This window comes from Chionomys nivalis, chromosome 4 (genome assembly GCF_950005125.1).
Source record: "Chionomys nivalis chromosome 4, mChiNiv1.1, whole genome shotgun sequence".
NCBI lineage: Eukaryota > Metazoa > Chordata > Mammalia > Rodentia > Cricetidae > Chionomys > Chionomys nivalis.
The window spans coordinates 110,027,197-110,050,688 of record NC_080089.1 but is presented as its reverse complement, the minus strand read 5'-3'; the positions used below and the strand labels follow the sequence as shown (position 1 = coordinate 110,050,688).

General features: G+C 40.3%; 1 protein-coding gene across 7 annotated transcripts in view; it reads right to left on the bottom strand.

Moving 5' to 3' along the window:
* Positions 1-23,492, bottom strand: part of Ubp1 (upstream binding protein 1) — a 44,319-nt gene that overhangs the window by 4,737 nt on the left and 16,090 nt on the right. For 5 of the 7 annotated variants that reach the window (XR_009057044.1, XM_057769012.1, XM_057769009.1 and 2 more), the window contains 11 exons: positions 20,172-20,248; positions 17,611-17,716; positions 16,878-16,984; positions 14,658-14,810; positions 14,459-14,569; positions 13,922-14,029; positions 7,810-7,913; positions 5,850-5,904; positions 5,526-5,619; positions 2,759-2,849; positions 1,937-2,055 (listed from right to left, as the gene is read on the bottom strand). Coding sequence is in view for 6 of the 7 variants with exons in the window: in XM_057769012.1 (XP_057624995.1) it covers positions 1,937-2,055; positions 2,759-2,849; positions 5,526-5,619; positions 5,850-5,904; positions 7,810-7,913; positions 13,922-14,029; positions 14,459-14,569; positions 14,658-14,810; positions 16,878-16,984; positions 17,611-17,716; positions 20,172-20,248 (1,125 nt within the window). In the remaining variant the exon portion in view is untranslated. The remainder of the gene's footprint in view (positions 1-1,936; positions 2,056-2,758; positions 2,850-5,525; positions 5,620-5,849; positions 5,905-7,809; positions 7,914-13,921; positions 14,030-14,458; positions 14,570-14,657; positions 14,811-16,877; positions 16,985-17,610; positions 17,717-20,171; positions 20,249-23,492) is intronic. The other 2 variants (XM_057769011.1, XM_057769010.1) reach the window with 1 other exon arrangement.

The window sequence follows — 23,492 nt, the reverse complement described above, 5'->3', positions numbered from 1 at the left end:
GTGGTGTACTCCTTTAACACCAGGCAGGTAGATCTCTGAGTTCAAAGCCAGACTGGTCTACTGAGTGATTTCCAGACAGCCAGGGCTACACAGAGAACCCTTTTTTTGGGGGGGAGGGGGGATTAGGGATCAGGGCAATGGAACAATGGATTGGGGCAAAGGACAAAGGATGAAAAAAATATTTGCTCTGCTGTATAAATTATGTCATAAGCAAGCTGGGTTTTTTTTGTTGTTTTAAATGTTTCTAATAATGCATAAAAAGAACTGTAAAAGGAATCTGAACCAGTAATTCTCCAAATGAGGACTTAAGAATAAAAATTATCTGTGTCATCTATTATAAACACACCAAATCAAAAGAAATGGAGACAACACCATATGAAAAGTAAGGATACAGACAATGAAGTCTGGTTCTTCTTTAGGAAAAACCCCAGCCTCAGTTCAACATCTGCTGTTCTGTTATTTATGTCCACACTTAAAATCACAGCACTGTAAATCTGTGAGTGTCACCCAAGAGGATATTGCTCAACCACTGACTCAAGCCAGACACAGATCTACAATAGGGAAACTGAAAAGTCGGCTTCCCAAATGAATAGCTAAGTGTATAAGAATGTTGACTAATTACACACTTGGAAAAGTTTTAAATTAAAACTCAAAACTAAAGATAACTCTGAAGGACTACCATATCAAAGTCTGGAGACCAGGTGCTGCCCTCTGGCTCCTGTAATAAAGCGGAAGCAACAGGGTCAAAGCTGTTGTCCACATGCTGTGATGGCAGAGGTCAGTGCAGAAACACCCCTGTGGCTGACGGTTTTCTATCCGGTCTTAAGTTCACTAAATGTGAATGGACAAGGATAAAGATGTCCAGTGTTTCCACCTATTCCTACCTCACCCCCAACACTAATCGCTGAGGACATGTAATACAATAACACTATATTCCTGGCAAAAATGGGAATCATGTATATGATGGAGTGATACAGAAGGCTCCTTTAAGAATCTGTATCCTCAATCTTAAAAGTCACAGCTCATGCCTGTGACGAGAAGACACGAATGGGAAGGCCCACAGTTGTGATTTACAGCTCTTCCAATTACAGAAATCTAAGCCATGAAGTATTTTTCAGAGCTCCACCCACTGTCAGGGTAAGTAACTGCCTCTCTGAATTCCATAATACATGTTTCAGTGTTTCAGAATGTGAGAATAGGGACATTACTACCACCATACAAACAAGAGGAAGGTACAGTGATGCACACCTGTAACCCTAGTACTCTGGAGGATGAGGCAGGGAATGGCAGCTCTGAGGTCAGCTGAGACTACTTAGTGAGACTTTGTCTAGCCTCTCCCTTTCCCAAAATGTTTACAAAGGAGGGAGGGAAGAGAGGGAAGAGCGAAGAGAGGCCAGACCTCGTCATACTGTCCAGCTGAGCTACATCTGCAGGACAAGAAGCCATCTAGTCACAAGTTAAGCTATGCAGCAGTGCTAACACTGACCAAAGAGACAACACTCACCTTCCTGCCTTCATGGAACACAATGGACGCTCACCTCAGCTGGGTCTACACTGGGGGAAGACTGCTACATAGACTCACCTTTGCTCATGTGTGATGAGGCCCTCTCCTCCCGTCTAGTCAGTGAAATGGGGGAAGCAAGAGAAATCCACTTGTTTCCCCAGCAAGCTGACAATGTTACAAGTCATTCAGAAAGGTATCAACATGTTCAAGTTATTGTATTACTTCCTGGGTATTTCATGCATAAAGCCATATAAAAAGATCTACAGCATGCATCACTGAGAACTAAGAAAGGTTCTAGTTTCCTTCTTTTCCCAGGACTTGGCCCTACAGCTGCTGCTGTCAACCCTGTAGCAGGAATTCGACAACCCTCCACCAGCTCGTATCTGACAAGCACAGCAAAGACAGGAGACCTGAAGTGCCCTCGATACCCACCGCAGGGCGTCCCACTGCCATTCTCGCCTCCACTGCCTGCAGCTTGTGGCTGCCCTTGCAGCACAGTGCTATTCGGCTGCTCCTGGCAGACATAGATGGTTAATCGGGGCCTAACCGACCTGTAATCAGAAGATGCCATCAATGAGACTGAGAGCAAGTGGCCTCAACACCTGTACAGTCAACAACTACAGGAATCTAAGATCTATTTTTTCCTTATGAGAACTTTACAGTGTTATTTCACTATGCAAAATAATTTTCTAATAAAAATATAAAAACAACACACCTCACACCAACTACCACAGGTCCAGACTCTAAACCATTGAGAATTTAAGTTTCAAGATTGATTAAGCAATTTCGAATCAGTAAGGCTCAAGTTTACTGAACTCTCAGCACAAGTCTGGAGACAGTAATAGCAGGCAGCAGGTCTCAAAGCCAGCAAAGTCACAGATCTAGCATTCTAATTGACAGTTACAAGTTCACATTTAATAACTGCTTAACAATAATCATGACCTTGAAAACCATAGATTCTGTAGAGCTCACCTAAATTAGAAGTTTTGTTTTCTTGGCAACAAACCCAGTCGTCTTCAAGAAATCAGTCCTGCCCATGTGCATTGCTACCAGTCTTAGTCTACCTCTGCCCTCATCAGTGCCTGCCCTGAAGGTGCACACAAAACAGTCTTCTCGTGAGCACGATGCTGCCGATACTCGGTGGCGCACACAGGCACACGCCAACCTAGCGTGGAAACACATTCTGCCCACCAAATCCCCCACACAGAGAAAGGTCCATTCTCATTTCTCACAGAAAAGTCTATAGTATTTTACCTTGACTTCAGGGAATTATAGAGCCGAATTCCATCGGCTGCACCACAAATCTGAACTAAATCCTCCTTTGTCAGCTTTAATAAGTCGGCACCTAGAAAACAGCAGAAATCCTCAAATAAGCCTGGGAAAGCTAGAACAGGTGCTTCATGGGGCTCTGTCTTCACACAGTTCTGTCCTTCTAGGCAGCAATGGGTGTCCGGAATTACAGGAGCACTCATCTGTCTCTCAGAGAAACAACGTGCTATGGTAACAAGGAGCCAAAAGGCTTGTGTGTTCACAATACAAGACTCCCATACTGTCTTTCTTTCCTTGTTTCTGACGCAACCCTTATGTGTGAAACACAACCCCACCCCGCTACCTTTCTCTTTTTTAAAAACATAATGGAACTGGAGCATCTGGGGAACTTGGCCAAAGCCACCAGTGAATGGGAAGCAGAGAGACTGGGTTTCATTATACCACTCAAGTTAAGACACTCTGTTACAGTGCCATCCCCACAGCCAGTTCTAATAGAAAGCAAGCATAAGAGAGAATAATGCTGTTATTTAAGATCTCTTCCATAAGTACTTGGCCTTAAAAGCAACAAAAAGGCCCGTGTATGTAAGGGAGAAGTGGATACAGGACTGAACAAACACTGGGCAACAGCTAAGATGGAGTGGTCACAGGAAGTGCTTTGTGTACTCCATAATTTTTATTCTGTTTGGATATGTCCACAAAATCTTGTTTTTAACTCTTTTAGTATCAGTCATACTTCCAGAATGAAGCTATGACTTCATATAAAATATCTACTCCCATCTGTAACAAGATAATGGGGTTTCACAGGCTCAAAAGGGTGAGCTTGACAGAATCCTAGTCTGTAAAAAGAATCAAGACCAGAGAAGCCTAACTCCATGATGTGAGCCGCTGTGGAGTCACTCTTGGAATGAACTACCAGAGACAGTTCTCATCTACTGGGGTCATTATACACAGCTCTGAAGCAGAGTTCCCTGTTGTGACAACTGTAACCAGGAAGAGAAAGGGGCAGATGGTGTCAGCTCTTTCTGACATGTGACTGGCTGTAAGAGACCTCACTGTCCTCTCCATTCTCTAAGTGTTGTGCCTCAGGTGATATGCCAAAGAGCAGCTCTGCATGAACCAAAGGAAGCCTTAGGTTAAGCAAAAAGCAGAACGCTAAGCCATGTGATCACTGCACACAAGGAAAAAGATCTTGTAGCTCAACAGAACACACATGGATCTGCACAACATGCAGGGCTCCAGCTGTCAGAGGATTTTCTATGGGCTGTGTTTTTTACCCACTTGTCCTGTAAGGGTTCATGAGATCCCTCTCCCCTCATCTTGAATTCTGTGATTTCTAGTTTTCCACACATTAAAGGCTTTATTTAATCACATAAATATGTGGATCACAGCTAGCAAATTACTTCCATTTGGTATTTTAGAGTCCAAGAGCTACGTGAGGAGAAACTACCCAATGCACAAACAATACAACAAACAACATAATAGAAACCCCACTGTTTGTAAAACTAGGCTTTCATTCAGCTGGGTATGTGTACACCTACGTCTGTCCTCCTAAAACTGTTTCAGTAGCCCCCAACACGCACATGAAAATGCTAACTGCTGCATCTCTGTGGCCCAGCATTTCTCAGAATGTTTGCCCAGGACATATTAGCAATGTACAGTGGGGAGAGGCACAAGGGCCATGAACATTTTGAAGACTGTTCCTGCCTCCTGCATGCTCTCCAAACAACCATAGTACTCAGGGCAGTGCTGCTTGACACCTGAAGTCCCACCAGAGCATTCCCTTAGTATCCTGTGCAGAAAAAGAGCAGGGTGCTTCTGACACCCACATAAACAAAGCCACATAAATGAGATACTGCTCTATGTGAAAAGGCTAAAACCACAGGACACAGGGTAGCCTTGTGGGACCTGAGATCATAGGTTAAGGCCAAGTAAGAAAAGGCCAGATTCAAAAGGTCATATTCTGTAAAGCTTCATTTGTTTAACATTCTCAGAATGACCAAATCATAGGCAGGACAGTTCAATGTGTGTGAGGGGAACATGTATGTGGATAGGGGGAAGAATGATCTTGCAAAGGGGCAGCAGGACAGAGAAAGCACCTGGCAGACAGACACCCCACACCTGTATCTTCTCTGCAATGGTGGTTGTAGAGATGTACACTCACAGAAAATAGGCCTATACACCCTTCACAGTGTTTTAACAGCCATTAGAGTATTGGCTTCTGGTTGCAAAATACGATAATTTTGTGAGACAATGAGTGACTGTGTGCTGGATCATCTCCAAACTGTTTTTACAGTTTATCATAAAGCAAAATACTATCTCAAAGTAAGTTAGAACTGGGGCTGAAGAGATGGCTTATCAGTTAAGAGCACTTGCTGCTCTTGTAGAAAACCAGAGTTTGGGTCCTAGCACCCATGTTGGGGAACTCACAACCACTAACTCCAGCTTGAGGGGTTCTGTTCTGATACTCCTGACTTCTGTGGGCACCTACACTCACATGCATATACCCAGACACGGGTATACTCATACACAATTTTAAAGTAATAAAAATAAACAGGATGAAAATATCACATAGAACTAAATACACTTGCAATGAGTGGACTGGAGCAATGTTCATTCCTTGTTTGGAAGGAATTTAACAGGGAGTCACAAATGAGGAAAACTGGGAGATAAATTCTTAGTTAATAAAAACACAAAGACATACAAATAAATAAAATATTCTCATGCATACACACACACATACATACATACATACCTGAAAAATTAGAGAACAGTCTTGTATAGGAAGAAAACCTGTTTTTAAGCAGCCACTGCTGTGTTTCCTGGGTTGTAGCTGAAGGCTGAATTTGCTATTAATGAAGAAAGAAAAAGTAAGCATATGTAAAACGATTCAAGATTAAAAACAAAACAAAAACCCAAGTCACTGGTATATCATGAAGAATGTTTAACAGAAAACCTCAAAAGGCCTTATAATCTGAAGTCAGAACACAGCTGATGACTGAGCACCCACACAGCTTGGTTAGACGTTTAAGATGAAGGCCCTTAACAGTATTTGACATTTTCAGGAAAAGATACTTACTTCCCCAGATGCCTGTGCAACTCCATCTCCCTGGTGATTTGGGGATGAAGAATTGCTGGAGAAAGGAAAAGGAACAGTTTTTAACTTTCTTTTTTTTTTTTTAGAGTCAAGCAATGAAAGGTTATTGCATAAGTAATTTGAAATAGGACAACACTGTGCAAAGAGCTGTGAAAGTCTGCAATAAGAATACAACACAGTAGGGTACAGAGATGGGACGAAGACAATGACAGCACCACCATGTGTGAGGTAGTCATTCAGTGAAAAGTGTCCTCTTGAGTCTATACAGGTGCCAGGAAAATGGGGAAGATATGCATTTATTTAATTAGGAAAATATGTAAAATTAAAAAGTTAAATAGCTAAACATAACTATAAAACACTCTAATAAAACTGGCTATAAGAAAGTGACCCTAACTAAACATACAAATCTCCCTCTTTAATATATATATATTTGGATGGAGTTACAGAAACTTTTAAATATTCAACCATGAGAAATGAGGAAATGAAACAAACACGTGCCACCATCCTTGTGAGTCTAAGGTATAAAGAGTCTAAGGTATAAGGCATAAAGAAAACTGCAAATAATTTCAGAGAACAGGCACCTCCTATTCCTGAGCAGGGTTCCTCTCTCAGGACCAGCTTTCCACCACTTCTCGACCTTACATTATTCTCCGTTCACCAGAACCTAAGCCCCTTCCAACAGGAATTTGTCTGGCCATATAAATATCTTAGCACCAAGGACCATGCTGGGAATACAATGGGCTCTCAGGAAACATACAGACATCTAAAATATACAATTCAAAGCTCATCTCTAAGATCACAGCCATTTGCTAATACCCCCAGACAGGTAACATAGGAGATTTCTTGCATGCTACACATTGGCTCTCTGGTACCCCAGTCTATGATATTTTTTCTACTTGAATTTTTTGTTTTGGTTTGGTTTGACAAACAAGGTTTCTTGGTATAGCCCTGGCTATCCTGGAACTCACTCTGTAGACCAGGCTGGCCTTGAACTCAGAGATCTGCCTGTCTCTGCCTCCTGAGTGCATAAATTTTTCTACTTGTAGACAAAAACCACTACATGAAAACAGGCTCCTGGCTAGTTATTCCATCTCCAAAGAGAAAAAACAGATTTTGTAGTATTTCTTACCAGACCCTGTCAACAAGACTAGACTATATAAAGAGAACTTTCCCCTGCCATCTAAAGCTTTTATAATTTTCTGCACCATAAGAAACTTCCTAAAAGCAGGAACTTCTGAACTACTGTCCTCCGGCAAGGCAGCAGAAGCTGAAGGCTGATAGCGGCCTCAGGCCTATGCAGCTCCCACTCTGAGCTCCCTGGACTATCAGCTGTGAAAGTCTTAATAGAAAGCACATTCAACAAAATCCAAAGGTCCTGATTTGAAAGCCACCGCAGTCTTAAGAAAACCAAAGGTCCTTTCTTTAATCTTAAATACCCAACTAGAACTACACTGAGAAACTATAGTGCAAAACAAACAACAAAACCTATGTCATGAGGTAAACTTTGTGCTTTGTCGTCAATGCAATCTTAACATATCCATATCAGCGCTTCACATCAATTGCTCACCCTATGTCCATAACTGTGTACCCTGTTAGTGCTTTCTTAAATCTCTCAACGACAGCTACCTGCCTCTACCTTACGAACTCTTCTTACCCTTGTTCAGATAGGGTCCTGTTATATAGCCCCAATCTGGCCTCAAACTCACAATCTTCCTGTTTCAGTCCCTGGAGAAAACTCCACCCACTCCCCTTTCTGCAGTTACCGTGTTGTCAGAGTGCATGTGACTAGATGCACAAAGATGCACAAAGGTGAAGACTCATATGACCTACGTACAGGCTGTTTCCCATCACCTGACACAGACACACATAAATGAGGCCGCATGGATGGGAACTCGTAGGAGCAACGGTTAGGTGCAAGCACACGGCCACACAAACCAGATACCTGTCTGGGATACTGCACGTGCTCTGCTGTGAGGAGGTGAAAGTGGGCGCTGGGGAAGGGCTGTTATTCACATAGGCTGTGGGGGTGTCGGGCCACGGAGAACACTAAGGATAGAAACAGAAATGAGTTAACAACATGCTTCTTAAATGTGTGGAAGAAGCACTTGTGTAATCTGGTCTCTAACTGACCCAATGCAAACTTATAAACCACAAGATTCCTGGTGTCTATTAGACATGTATCAAATTTACCCTGTGCAGCAAAAGACATTTTAGCTTTTAAAGATAACCTGAGTGATGATAGCAGCAAAATTTATCAAGACACTTTAAATATATTTGCTTTCTAAAAGCACCCCCCCACGCACACACACACTTCTTCCTGCATCTTCTGTCAGGTGCTCCGACAGACACATCTCAAGGTTTAAAAACAGCAGACAAGGGATTCACAAGCGACATCTGACATCACACAGTGATTTAGGTGTGGTTAGGTCCTGTTTATTGCTCATATGCCTGCCCAGGAAGCAGCCTCATCAGTACCTGCTTATTACCTTGATATAAATAAGATTTATTGAACAGGCTAGCACGCAAGCACACCAACTGTGCATGTATGCTGTCACAGTGTGTGTGTTTTCTGAAAGGGATATGGTGGACTGAATATCTCTCAATCTTAGGAAAAATTTTGACAAGGGACAGAGCAAGATACAGAAACACACTATTACAGTTAGCAAAACTAAATAAGCCAAGGTCCAGAGCATACTGAGCAGGCTACAATAGTCAAGTAGAAACCTTCCCTTCTGAGCTTCACAAATAGCTACCTAACACTGGGTATTTCTTTCTACAACTATTCTGTTGAGGATGTCAGTTTCAAAGGTTCTCCTTTATAATCAGCCGACTCCCATTTGAGAAAAAGAAAGGCATGACATCTGACCTCAGCACTGGGGTTTAAGACTCTCCAGAGCCAAGTAAATGACAGGAGAATAGCCACTCCTGAAATATGTGATTCTAATGACTAAGAGTTTTTCTCCAAGTGATGTGGCTTTCAGTTCTTGCTTTAACTACTATGGTCCCCTGGCAGATACTAAATCATCTACAAAGATCACTGTCTAGCTGTAGAGAATTCAAAAGGAATGTCAAATCTTGAATGATACCGACAAATGTTATCTAACAAAATTTCTCATACCTATTTAAAAAAAAATCTAAGCTGGGCATGGTGGCACACACTTATAATCTTAGCACCTGGGGGGATGTTCCAGGTCAGCCTAGTCTCAAAAAAATAAGGAAAAAAAAATCCAAAAAACCATGTCTATTTTTTTCTCTCTACTTATTTGTTTATGTATACAGTATTCTGCAGCCTAGAAAAGAACACTAGATCTCATTACAGATGGTTGTGAGCCACCATGTGGTTTCTGGGAATTGTACTCAGGACTCTGGAAGAGCAACCAGTGCTCTTAGCCACTGAGCCATTTCTCCAGCCCCCTATATCTGTTCTCTTTATTCAAGATGCATTTACAAAGAATTTTTTTTTCTTGGTTTTTTTGAGACAGGGTTTCTCTGTGTACCTTTAGGGTCTGTCCTGGAACTCGCTCTGTAGACCAGGCTGGCCTCAACTCACAGAAATCCACCTGCCTCTGCTTCCTGAGTGCTGGATTAAGGGTATGCGCTACCGCTACCACCCAGCTGAAATTCTATATTTATTAACTGTACTTCAAAATTTGTATAATTGACTTCCAGGTGGTAGTAATGCATGCCTTTAATCCCAGCACAGGCAGAGGCAGGCTGATCTGAGTTTGAGGCCTAAGAGAGTTCCAGAATAGCTAGGGCTATATAGAGAAACCTGTAGTGAAAAATCCAAAACAATCAATAAAAAAATGTATAACTTTTAATAAAGTGGCCCCAATGAGTTTTTAATTACATTACGTATGTATGTATGTATGTATGTATATGTGTATATATATATGTATGTATGTGTGTGTCTATGTGCGTGCACATCTGCCATGCCACGTACGTAGAGGTCAGAGGACATTTGGGAAAGTCTGTTTTCTCTTTCCATCACTTGAGTCTTGGAGATCAAACTTACTTAGCTGGGCCTGGCACCATATACACCAATTTTTAATTTCCTACCTAAGCTTAATCTATAGTCATAAGAAATTTTAAAGATTAAATTCAAGTCAGGCATAGTAGCACATGTCTACAATCAGGCTTAGGAGGTGGTGGCAAGGAGATTAAGTTTAAGGCCAATATCAGCTACATGAGACCCTAACTCAAAAACAAAATTAAAAACAACAAAACCTTTTCTTTCCCATTTATGAAAATCTACTGTAGTCAGGAGTGGCTCATGCTTGCACTCCAGAATTTAGGAGGCTGAATGAGGAAGATGGTCATGAGTTCAAGACTAGTAAGACTCAGAAACCCAGAAACTATATTGTAAAGAGCTGGGGTTACTGGGTTGGAGAGATGGCTCAGCAGTTAAAAGAACTTGTTTTTCCAGGGCTCAGATTTGGTTCTCAGCACCCACGGCGCAGCTTATAACCACCTGTAACTCCACTTCCAGAGGATCGGACACCCTCTTCTGACTTCCTGGGCACTGTACACATGTAATTCACAGACATTCATGCAGGCAAAATGCTCATACACATAAAATAAAAATAAATAAATCTTAGCCAGGTGGTGGTGAAGCACGCCTTTAATCCCAGCACTCAGGAGGCAGAGGTAGGCAGACATATATGAGGAGTTCAAGGCCAGTTTGGTGTAGGAGAGCTAGTTCTAGAACAAGCACCAAAGCTACACAGAGAAACCCTGTCTCAAAAAAACTAAATAATAAATAAAAAATAAAAATAAATCTTAAAAAAATTGAAGTTATCATGAAAAGACTTCCAGGCATAAGGGTATAATCACATTTCAGATAACATTTAAAAGGAACAGAATACAAAGGTGAGAACAATACATGATAGGAGTAAAATTCAGTACTAAACAAAAGAAATTTGAAATGTCTGTGATACCTCGATTTTGTGGGCTACTTCCTCCAGATTAAAAATAGTTTTAAGTTTCAATATTTTTTTTGTTTTTGTTTGGCTTTGGTTTTTCAAGACAGGGCATTTCTGTGTAACCCTATCCTCAAGCTAGCAGAGATAAATAAGTTTTAGTAGTTTTAGTTTAAGAATTATAAGTTCAGATATTCAGCATGCCATGAAATGCTTCCCTTGCAACTGTTCAAATTATAATGAAACTTTTGGATGCCAGTTTGAAAACAATCAACAGAAAAAAATCATCTTGTTCAAAGTTTTCTTAGCCACGTGTTAAGAGCACTAAACTGAGGCTTCTTCAGGCACAGCCCATCCATGTCTTAACAGCTACCCAGCATGGACATAGATAGGGAAAGAAAATAAATCCCCAGTATTCCTCACATCTGACCAACTATGGACCGCTCAAAAGAAAGTAAAGTTACTGCAGAGACTGTTCCAAGACCACCACCTTTCAAAGCAGAAAATGGTGTGATTGGTCAACTCTAGCAATGGTTTTACTACAGATTACATTTATTCCACATGAAAATACCTGTTGTTTTAAGAGTAGAGCCCTTCTGGTCTTACTGAGTATCATTTTCTCCTCAGCTCACACAGTGTGAAGTGCCCCTGCCTGTAACAGCACATCTAACCATGGGAACATGGACTGCCACTCTACTCCATGCAAGAGATTCCTGTTAGACCACCCTTCTCCTAATAAAAATATTACAACCAAACATACATATCTGCATAACTCTTAATATTCAAAGCAACATCTCCCCAAATATACCTTAGGAATTACTGCCCGCCCTTTGAGAGAACAGAGCTATCTCCAAACAAGTTGGTGTGGCACAGTGGAGACAGCACGCTTACTCACCGTACACTCATCTAGTTCATATTTACAAATGTAGATGCTTTTACTATCACAATAGAAGTATTTAATCTGGGGTTTTGTTTGCTTTGTGGAACTAAAGAGCAAACTCAGGATCATAAGTGAGCTGGGCAAGCACTGGACCACACTAATGGGTACCCACAGCCCATGGTGCTGTTAACAGCAAGCTGTAGTACTGTGCTGATGTTCCTGAAGGCCCTGCCAATGGTCTGGACCTGTGCAGTTCTGGTTTCAGTGCACTACAAATGTAGTATTTTCCCACTGAGATTAAAGAATGAGGACACACTGTCATCTGCACACTGTGGCAGCCCAGGAGTAAGCCAGACATCAACAAACACACAAAGGGTTTGTTAGACATCATCTCCTGGGAACTGGCAGGAGGGAAAATTCAGTTTGGGACCCTGTCATTCAGCACGTTTTAGATTTTATCAAGACTTCTGGATATACATCTTTATAACTGAAAGTCCAAAACTTGCAAGAAAGGTTGCTCCCAGCCCATTTACAGACATTTAGAGATACACAAAGTGCTGCAGCTATGTTCTTGGTTAAGGGATTCATGATCTGGATCCTGCATTTTGAAAACAGGTTTCCAGACTGTAGTCTAACCAACTTGAGAAGCATCATACCCAAACCAAATGCAGCCAGGGGGCAGGCAACAAACTTAAGAAGATGTGAAATCCCAGGCGTGAACTGCTGACGTTTTGCATATTTTAGACTTAAGAAGCAGTAAGAATTTACTACTGACTTCCTCATTTTTGGATTGGCTCTAGACTAAAGCAGATTTACCTATCAATCACACCAGAACCAACTTCTTTAAATTAGACAAATTGCTTATAACGCAAGTTATAAAGGCAAGTGACTTAAGCTCCCAAGATCCCCTCAAAAATGTACTAAGAACATTTGTAGATTTTCAGAAGAATTAGGAGTTAATAAAACACAAAACTCGAGAGCAGACATTTGAGGAAGGGAGCATTTAGAGGCTCTGACTGTATCCGATTTAAACTAAAACAGCCCAGTTTAAAAAAAACTGCAGAGAATCAGGCGTGGTGGCTCACACCTGCAATCCTAGTACTCGGCAGGCTGAGGCAGAAGGACATGCCAACCTGAGCAACATAGTGAGTTCTAGGCCATGCTGAGCTAGTGTCTAAAAAAGAATAAAAAAATAAATGAATGAATAAATAAAAGAAAATGCAGCATGTGCTCCCAGTGCCCTGGGAGTGAAGCATGCATAAAGAATCATTTCAATATTGCTTCAAAATGGAAATGATGTCCCTGTGATAGTCCTTGTGACATTGACCTTCAAAGTCCATAATTAATCATAGAGAATTATAAAAGTAAAAATCCATTTTTGGGACCCTAATAATACAAATAGTGCAATAATGAACAGAGTGCTCAAAACAGTTATTTTAAGAAATCCTTTAACATTTCTCCTCAAATTTAATAAGGGTATATAAGCTGATTTAAATCTGAAATCAGAACAATCCTCTGTGGACTGCTGGACAGAGTTGTGTTATAAAGACTTGCTATATTTAACCTGACAAAGCTCAATCAAAACCTTCACTATTTGTTCCAGAGGGTTCTGGGGTTAAGTGCAGCAAGGTCACCACTGTGGTCTGAAGCGTTACATCACAATGCAGGTGCCAAGAGGAAACACTACACAAAGATGGTTTTTACCAGTGCTGCCAAAGAGGCTTTTAAAAGCACAGACAGACACACATTCTTATAGTGCATGCAGGGGACTGTGACACAGAGTACTGCACATGTTAATGTCAAGCTTGCTGCCATCATTTAACTATCTATAAAATTTTCTTATTAGGTAGGTATACACATTAAAAAAAGCAAAACTTTTCTTAACTACATAAAAATGATTTAAAATTAGTCAAGTAGTTTCAATTATCCTGAAGGAGTTGTGTGTGTGAAGGGGAAGAAGGGAGGGGGAGGGGAAGGGAACAAGAGAACAAGTTGGAAAACAGATCTCTGAGTGTCGTTCCCTCCAAAACCACCCAATATGGTCAACATCGTTTATGCTTTGTTTTAAAGTGTTAGATTTAGGAAATTTTCCTCAATGAGGAACAAACAGAAAGCAGAAAGTCTAAACAAAAGCAAATTAAATCAAGACATGGACATAAAAACAATTTCGGCTTTACTTTTCCATGAAGTTGGTCCTATATCTAACACTGCACAAGGGTTCTTGCACAATGAAAAGAGAAGCAGAAGTCCCTTACACTGCCTCGCTTTGCCAGAGAATCACCGTAGTCTGCTGGCAAAGTCCGCTTGCTGGACTTTTTCTGCTCATGTTCAACTGCATCTTCAATTATAGGCTCAAGCCTCATCTGGACAAACACCAAAGATTGGGGTCAATGTCTTTTCATTATACAAAGAAAGACCTAATACCCTGTTTCATGTCTTTGTGCTCAATTAAACAAATGTATGACTAACAGGATTCAAAGTTAAAGAAAATGCAAAACCCCAGCAGTGACAAAAATTGGACATTCTAGGCCCCCACTTAAATCTCTTGTCAATTGCAAGGTTTTAAGGTCTGAGACCTCATTGGGATTTCAGCATCTTCATTCAAGATCCCACCCAGGCAAATTAACTCATAAAATTCCCAAACTTAGGTAAGACATGTGCCCATAAAATCCTCAGAATATCAGGTCAATCCACCACCCAGCCTTCCCAATCCTTATGTTGCAACACTTCTGCAAGGTCCTGCTAACACGCAAACCTCCTTGTTTCCAAAGCCAAATGTTGAGCCGCATTACCTCTGTGAGGATGGTGGTGTCGTAAGATGGCTGATACTTTTCTTTTTCATGAGCTGTTCTCTTTTCCATCTTTTCTCGGTCAGTTTTTTGTTTCCTATCTGCACCTTTAGGCTTAAAAACAAAGCAGATGACATCATTCATCTGGCTGTACACAACTTTAAAGGAAAACTGAGAATCCCTCCTGGTTTTCATTGCTTACCTTAAAGACTTTGATTTGGCAGCTAGCTGAGTGAAGATGATCTGTGTATTCTCCATTTTCATTCTGTTTAAAGGTGTCAACCTGGATCCTAAAAGGCACTCCCTTTTCACCTCCATGCTTACGTGGGGTGAATTCTGTGCTGATGCAATGTACCTACAAAAAAAAAAAAGCCGAACCACATTCAAAAACTTTCCACTGAGGGTCTATTTTATTCCCTCATGGATGTACATACAAGATCCCTTAAAATACCAAACAGTCAAATTACCTCATGAATTTCCTTAGTTATTCTGAATACAGGCCTCCTTTCAGAACTCCTGCATTTCTGGACTCACTGAACTCCAGCAACCCTTGTTCCAGTGCCTCTCCTCTCACGGTGAGGAAAGCACAGAAGCAGCTGTGCACTGTCACTGCCTTCACCCCAACAACACGCTCTCTCAGACCCAGGGTCCTCCACCCCTGCCAGACAGCCAAGCTTGCTACTGCTTCTCCAAACACACCAATTTGTGAGGCTTTGCCCGGCAATTTGCAGTCCCTAAAACCTCATTATTTATCTAATTTGTATCCATTTAAACTCTCCAGCTCAACCTTTTCAAGTTCTGGAAGGATCTTGGGTCAAAATTCATTTTCACCAGCCCCTGCCCCCTACACCACTTCAGAAAACAGCCCAAGGATACAACATGAAGTTAGCAAGCTGCAAGACCATGTCATTTCTGACTGCCACAAAGGCATGCCTCTTCAAATGACATGCAATGTGAAAAGCTCACCTCTAAATATGATTTGCACAGCCTGAGATAAGGCCAGCCTTATCATTCTTTTTACTAAAAAACTGTTTATTATTCTATTGGACAAACACTAATAGTATGTGACAATATTCAACCAATATAAATTATGTCATCATCATGATGGGAGTATTTTACAGACAACCCAAACACTGAATGGTAATGATCCTTAGAGCTGATGCAAACACAGCTTACTTAAGCTGGCCAACAATTAAATGGCTATTCTCTTCTATATAATGACTACCTACATAGTAGTTAAAATTCCACCACTTACAAATTTGCACACACTATATATTAGTTATTTTTGGGTTTTAAATATGTAATCACATTATATCTTGGACACACAAAAATGTTTATGGGTAAAATAGAGTGGGGTTTGCTTTAAAATATGCCAACAGTACCTGGTGTGGTGGTGCACAGCTTTGATCCCAGCACTCAGGAGACAGAGGCAGGTGGATCTGTGACATGATGGACACATGAAAACTCCACTATCATTATCTCTTCATTTGTGGAAGCTTTAAAGTTTATGAACTTTAAATAATGTTTTAAATAATGTTATAAAAATTTTAAACCTGAAATTTTTTTCAATAGTATCCTTTTAAATGGCACTTTTTGCTCTCTATTATTGTGAACACCAATAAAAAAATAAAATTAAAGACAGGTGGTGGTGGCAAACACCTTTAATCCTAGCACTTGGGAGGCAGAGTTCAAGAACAACCTGGTCTACAGTGTGAGTTCCAGGACAGCCAGAGCTACACAGAGAAACCCTGTCTTGAAAAACAAAACAAAAATTAAAAGCCCAAAGGTGTGGTAGCATACTGTATATGGCGAGCTCCAGATCATCCAAAGCTACAAAGCGAGATCCTGTCTCCAAAATAAACAAAAAAACATAATAATAATATTGCCAAGCCTGGTGGTGCACCTTTAATCTCAGAACTTGGCAGATCTCTGTGAATGGAAGGCCAGCCTGGGCTACATAGTGAGTTCCAGGACAGCTATGGCAATGTAGAGATCCTGTTTCAAAAAGCAAACCAAAACAAAATATAACAAAAAAAAAATTTATTATGATTACCCAATGTCTTTTATGTCTATGACTAATCTAATAAACCCATTTTCACTGTATGTATTTTTTTTAATAATGTATTTTTATTTTTTGTGCATTGGTGATTTATCTACAGGTATGTCTGTGTGAGGGTGTCAGATCTCAGAGTTTCAGGCAGCTGCTACCTGCCATGTGGGTGCTGGGAACTGAATTCGGGTCCTCTGGAAGTGGAAGTGCTACTGCTCGCTGAGCCATCTCTCCAGTCCCTTAACTGTGTATATTTTTTGTTTTAAAAAGCATTACATTATAATTTACAAATAAGAAGTACTTTCATGAGACAGGAATTCAACCTTCTAAATGACTTGGGCAGTATGCTTCTAACAACATAAAAAGGCAAACCTGAATGAAGGCAGATGTGCGCTTTGCAGGGTCCCACAGAAATTCAACTGCATTTAACTGGCTTGGATTTGTCCTTGTGTCAATTATTCCCACAGACATTGGAATATCTGTATGTTCAAACACAAGTTACAAAAAAAAATGTATCCATTTTAAGTAATTAAAAGTCTTACAATCTGAGCCTGGTGTGGTAGCACACTCAAGTACATTCCCAGCTATTTGGGAGGCTGAGGTATGGGGGAAGGCTTGAGCCTAGAGGTTCAAGCATAGCCTGGGCAGCATAATGAAACCCCATCTCAAAACAAAATAAAACAAAAAAATCAAAACAAACAGAAACAAAACAAACTTAAAACTTACTATATTATGTTCTATGGAAATAATTAATCCATGTTGAACTTCCCTTCAACGTTCTCCGTAGTCAACCTTGTCTTCAATATCAAATCCACCTAACAAAAATCACAGTTTCTCCTACCACGGCTTGTATTTCATTTCATTAAGAATATGATGGACGGTGCCAACTGAGGTTTAAGATAGCTTCAAAATCATACAGTTCCTGGTGGAGGTTACTGTAGCACCACAAAACTACTGCACTTTCAAGCATAAAACAATTCTTAAGACACAGATCTACTGACACAAAAGCTGCATCCACGCGATGAATTTTTACATGGTGCCAACATGTTAATGGACATAGCTACACAGCACCTTCATCTCCATGGTCTTTGACAGCCACCTGTACCTAAATCGAGAAGTCTGTCTCCTGGGCGGTTCCACTTCCAGCCTTCAAGCTGCTGATGCTCTGTATACTGTAGCCGTCTGTCATGGAACACCACCCTTATGATGCTCTGTGAAAAAGGGAGGAAAGTGAGCATTTCAACCACTCCAGCTAAAAGGCAGAGCATTTAAAAACAAAAACAAAAACATATTAACCAGTAATAGATGAGCATTCAAAACCGGGTTCTGCTTTAAATGCTCCTCTGTGAGTTGGACATCATGACTCACACCTAAATGCCAGCACTTGGGAGGCTGAGGCAGGAGGACTGCTCATCCTAGGTCACATAAACAATTTCAAAGCCAACAGAGGCTATATAATGACATCTTAGTTCCAAAATAAGAGAAACTCTACCTTTCTACTGTGAACTTTTCTACTCTTGGATACCTGGTTTATAACACACTTACTTAGTTATACCAGGAATTATAACTAAATATTTTGTACAAAATTTTTTCCCCCTGAAACAAGGTTTCTCTGTGTAACAGCCCTGGCAGTCCTGGAACTCCCTTTGTAGACAGGGCTGGCCTTGAACTCATGGAGATTCAGCTAAGCACTGGGATGAAAGTTGTGTGCCACCACTGCCTAGTTAAAAAGTTTAATTTATAAAATAAATAATTCAATACTAAAATTCAAAAATCAATGTATATGACCATGAAATTAGTGAGTAGGAATTAGATTTCTATGAGAAAATACCAGCTGCCCAAAAGAATTATGAAAGATGAAAAATATCAGATAGATTGGTAACCTCTGACACAACAGTAAAATGTATTAATCTTAATACCAGCTGTAATGATTCATGCCTGCAATCACAAAAGTTTAGAGGCTGAGGCAGGAGATTTTAAGATTGAGGCCAGCTGAGCTACATATGCAACTGTCTCAAAAACAATAATTGCTAAAAATTTCTCTAAAAAGACAAGCTGGTGAGATGGCTTAGAGGACAAAGGGCTTGCAGGTCACCTAAATTCAATCCTGGGAACCCACATAAAAGTGGGAAGAGAGAGGGGCTGGAAAGATGGATCAGCGATTAAGAGCATTGTCTACTCTTCCAAAGGTCCTGAGTTCAATTCTCAGCAACCACATGGTGGCTCACAACCATCTGTAATGAGGTCTAGTGCTCTCTTCTGGCTGGCAGTTGTACACCCAGACAGAATACTGTATATAAAATAAATAAATATTAAAAAAGTAGAAAGAGAGAAATTTTCTTCTCCATAAAATTTTCTTCTAATTTACACACACACACACTGAAATTAAATAAATCAACAAAAACTACAAAAATAATTCTAGCTGGGCCTAATGATTCATGCTGATATTAGGGGAGGCTGGAGGGTCAGAATATGAGGCTAGCCTAGGCTCTAGAGTGAGTGCAAGGTCATCCTTCACAACTTAGTGAGTCCCTGTCTCAAATTTTAAACATATAAAAAAAGTAGAGCAAAGCCTGATAGCTCACAGCCATAGCCCAGCACTGCATTGCCACAGGACGTCTGAGGCTTGAGCTACATGACGAATGTCAACCCACACGAGTCCACCAAAAAGTCAAAGGGTGGTCATGATGGGAGTGGCTTGAGGTAGAATATACAAAACACTGGAAGGGAAATAAATATTCTGAGTAAAAGGAGACTTTACCTATAAAATTAACGCTAGATAAAGGGGCCAACTACCAAGCCAAGGTGGCACAGGCCTGGAATCCCAACATTTCAGATGCTAAGACAGTAGGATAAGGAAATCTAAGTCGGTCTAGGCTATGTTACTGAGTTCAAAGCCATCCTGGGCTGTATAAGGAATCTTAGGTCAGACTAGGATCCAAAGTTAGACCCCATCATTTATAAATAAAAATCAAACAGGGCCGGGCGGTGGTGGCGCACGCCTTTAATCCCAGCACTTGGGAGGCAGAGGCAGGCGGATCTCTGTGAGTTCGAGACCAGCCTGGTCTACAAGTGCAAGCTCCAGGACAGGCTCCAAAACCACAGAGAAACCCTGTCTCGAAAAACCAAAAAAATAAAAAAATTAAATAAAATAAAAATCAAACAGATATAGCACATCAAATATGTTCAACTCAACTTCTATACCACCTCTGGCAATATACCATTTAAGTCCCAGGTGCCTCCAAATTTAAGTTGTACAAAGATCACAGGGCCAATAAATCTTAAAAGATGTGATTTTTTTTTTCAATAAACCACCACCTCGTGGTGCTACACAGATTATTAGATATGGGTTAAAGCAAAATATGAGAGCCAGTAAGAGACTAGAGCTAATGGGCCAAGCAGTGTTTAAAAGAATACAATTTGTGTGTTGTTATTTCAGGGCATAAGCTAGCCAGGCGGCCAGAACGCAGCCCTCAGCTCCTTCTACAAGATCCCCTGTGGTGGAAGCAGAGAACCAACTCCCTCCATCCTCAGGGTGCTGTGGTGGTTGCACATGCACAAATAAACACATATTTAAAAAACAAACAAAAAACCTCTTGCATGACAACAGCCACTTTTATTCAATCACCACAGAACCCATTACAAATTAAAGCAGACTGTCCTTACCTTTACTAATTTTCCACTGATCTCAGGCATATCTCCCATTTTGCGATTATCCAGCATCCGAATTTCATAAGATTGGCCTAATTTAAAGGAATTATGTATCAAAAACAATCCATGTAAAGAACATCACTCTATTCTACATAACTTAATGGTCCCTCAAGATATATAACTACATGACATTAATTAGTGTATCAAAAAAAGCATATTTAAGTTGATCTTTCTTTTTTTTTCTCCCTGAGAAATAACACCATTCTGTCCTAATCACAAATGAGATTGTCAATTCACTTTCATTGGCCATCTCCTGGATATTTTACTGCATGTATCCAAAATTAACTTTCTGCTTTTCTGAAATATTAATTTATACCATAAAATTTATTTTATTTTTTTATTTTTCGAGACAGGGTTTCTTTTTTCTTTTTCTGTTTTCTCAAGACAGGGTTTCTCTGTAGCTTTGGTGCCTGTCCTGGAACTAGCTCTTGTAGCCCAGGCTGGCCTTGAACTCACAGAGATCTGCCTGCCTTTGCCTGACTAGAGACAGGGTTTCTATGTCTAGCCCTGGCTGTCCTGGAACTCATTCTGTAGACCAGGCTAGCCTCGAACTCACAGAGATCCACCTGCCTCTGTATCCCAAGTGCTGGGATTAAAGCTGTGTATCACCACCACCAGGTATGAAATCCACATTTTAAGCTATAATTCATGGGGTTTCAAATATGTTCAGAGCTGCACAACTATCACTACTACCAATTTTAGAGCACTTCACTATCAGTCCAAGCCCAGTGCAATAAATTCCGATGCCTCGTCTATCCCCCTAAACCTCCAGACAATTACTAATCCACCTTATATCTCTAGGGACTTGCATATTACAGATATTTCACAGAAGCAAAAACATAATATGTGGGGTTTTGGAGGTTGCCTTCTTTCAATTAATGTAATGTTTTTCCTTTCTATGGCCAGATAATATTCTACTGCAAGAACAGACCAAATTATTTCATCCACTCATCAAGTAATGTATATTTTGTGTTGTTTTCCAATTTTGGGGTGACAATAAATGGTATTGTGGACATGGACAAAGTTTTTTGGTATGGACCAAGACCAATTTTGATCTGGAAGCCTCTCTGTGTTACTAAATCTAAGTCACATTTGCCCACTATGTCATTTGTACACACACACACACAATTTCTACACACTGATCTAGAGCACTTAGAAAATTAGGGATAAGCTGCTACAAAAAATTAACCCTGAGGAGCTGGAGAGAGATGGCTCAGTGTTTAAGAGCACTTACTGTTTTACCAAAGGGTCTGAGTTTGGTTCCCTGTACCCATGTCAGTTGCTTACAACTTGTTCTAGCTCCAGGGGCAATAGTACTCACATCCACATTACCTACAAAGACACACATATGCATGCACACAGAGTTAAATGTACCCAAATTAAAAAAAAAAAAATACTACTTCTGGCTTCTTATTAATAACAATGACGTTATAATTTGGTATAAACTGCCAGCTGAATTGTAGATTTTTTTTTTTTTGATTTTTTTTTTTTTTTTATTTTTTCGAGACAGGGTTTCTCTGTAGCTTTTTGGTTCCTGTCCTGGAACTAGCTCTTGTAGACCAGGCTGGCCTCGAACTCACAGAGATCCGCTGAATTGTAGATTTTAACTACCAACACCTTACCAATCCTGTGGGCCTATAGAAAAATATGCAAACGAGACACTAGACCAGCAGTTCTCAACGTGTGGGTCATGACCTCCTGAGAGGTCGAATATCAGATATCCTGTATAACAGATATTTATGTTACAACTCATAATAGTAGCAAAATTAGTTATTAAATAGCAATGACACAATTTTATGGTTGGGGGGTCACTGCAACATGAGAAATGAAATTAAAGGGTTGCAGTATTAGGAAGGTTGAGAACCACTGCTCTAGATCATAGAATTATCAACACAAGGTTACCAATATAGTCAAATCACTTGAAAACTGATGAGGAAAAAAAGTTTAATGGTGTAGGTGGTTCTTCTGTTTGTGTGTTGCTTTCATTGGTTGAATAAAGAGACTGCCTTGGCTTTTTGATAGGGCAGTCTTTAAGTGGGTGGAGTAGACAGAACAGAATGCTGGGAAGAAGGGAAGTGTGGCAGACACCATGAATCTCCGGTCTGAGATGGAAACAGGTTAGAATCTCTCCCAGTAAGCCACGACCTCATGCTGACATATAGATTATTAGAAATGGGTTGAATCAAGATGTGAGAGTTAGCCAATAAGAGGCTAGAGCTAATGGCCAGGCAGTGATTTAATTAATACAATTTCTGTGTCATTATTTCAAGGGTTAAGCTAGCTGGGCAGCCGGGATCTGAGACACAGCACACCGCTCCTCTTACTACAGATTGGCGCCCAACGTGTGCATAGTGCATTACTGAAATATTCCTTAATTTTTAGACTATTCCTTAAATTTGTCCGTCATACTGAAAGACTAATAAAAGCATATATGACAAGAAGTTTTAAATTTTTAAACTAAGACACAGATTGCAACATATTTAACAATTGAGTCTTGATTTTGAAAACAGTAACACTTTTTTAAAAAAGCATAGATGCAGTTTTTAAAAAATAAATCATTACACACATAAAATTACACTGAGCCTCACAAGAACTTAGGGAATAAAAGTTTTGTTTTAATTATCTGATTGTAAAAAATGTTGAATAGGAGAGGGAGTGGGAACTTGGATTGGTATGTATAATGCAAAAAAAGATAGTTTGTTTTCTTTTTTTAAAAAATAAATAAATTTTTTAAAAAGGGGAAAAATGTTGAATAAAAAGTCAACACTGGCAGGGTGGAGCAAGACTGAGAGCTTCAGGCCAGCCCAAGCTACATAATGAAACACTGACTTGAAAAAGTCAAGTGGGCAGGCCGCGCGGAGGTGGCATTCATTCGCCTTTAATTCCAGCACTTGGGAGGCAGAGACAGGCGGATCTCTAAGTTTGAGGCCAGCCTGGTCTGTAAAGCGAGTTCCAGGATAGCTAGGACTGTTACACAGAGAAACCCTGTCTTAAAAATCAATCAAACAAACAATAACAACAACAAAAAGTCAAGTGGGCAAAGAATGATTTCATACAAAGGCAGACTAAATAGTATCTCTAGAAAGCAACCTGCATGTACCTGTCAGTAAGTTAAATTGCAGATCTTTAGACTCAATTTTGTGACTAATCAAAGGGGGAAAATAGAAGAGAGGGACTATTTTAACTTGCGTTACCCTCAAAGGGCTGCCTGTCCAATACTCAAGCACTCACAAAACCACCAACAAATGTCTGACATTCCCCATGGTAAACACCAAC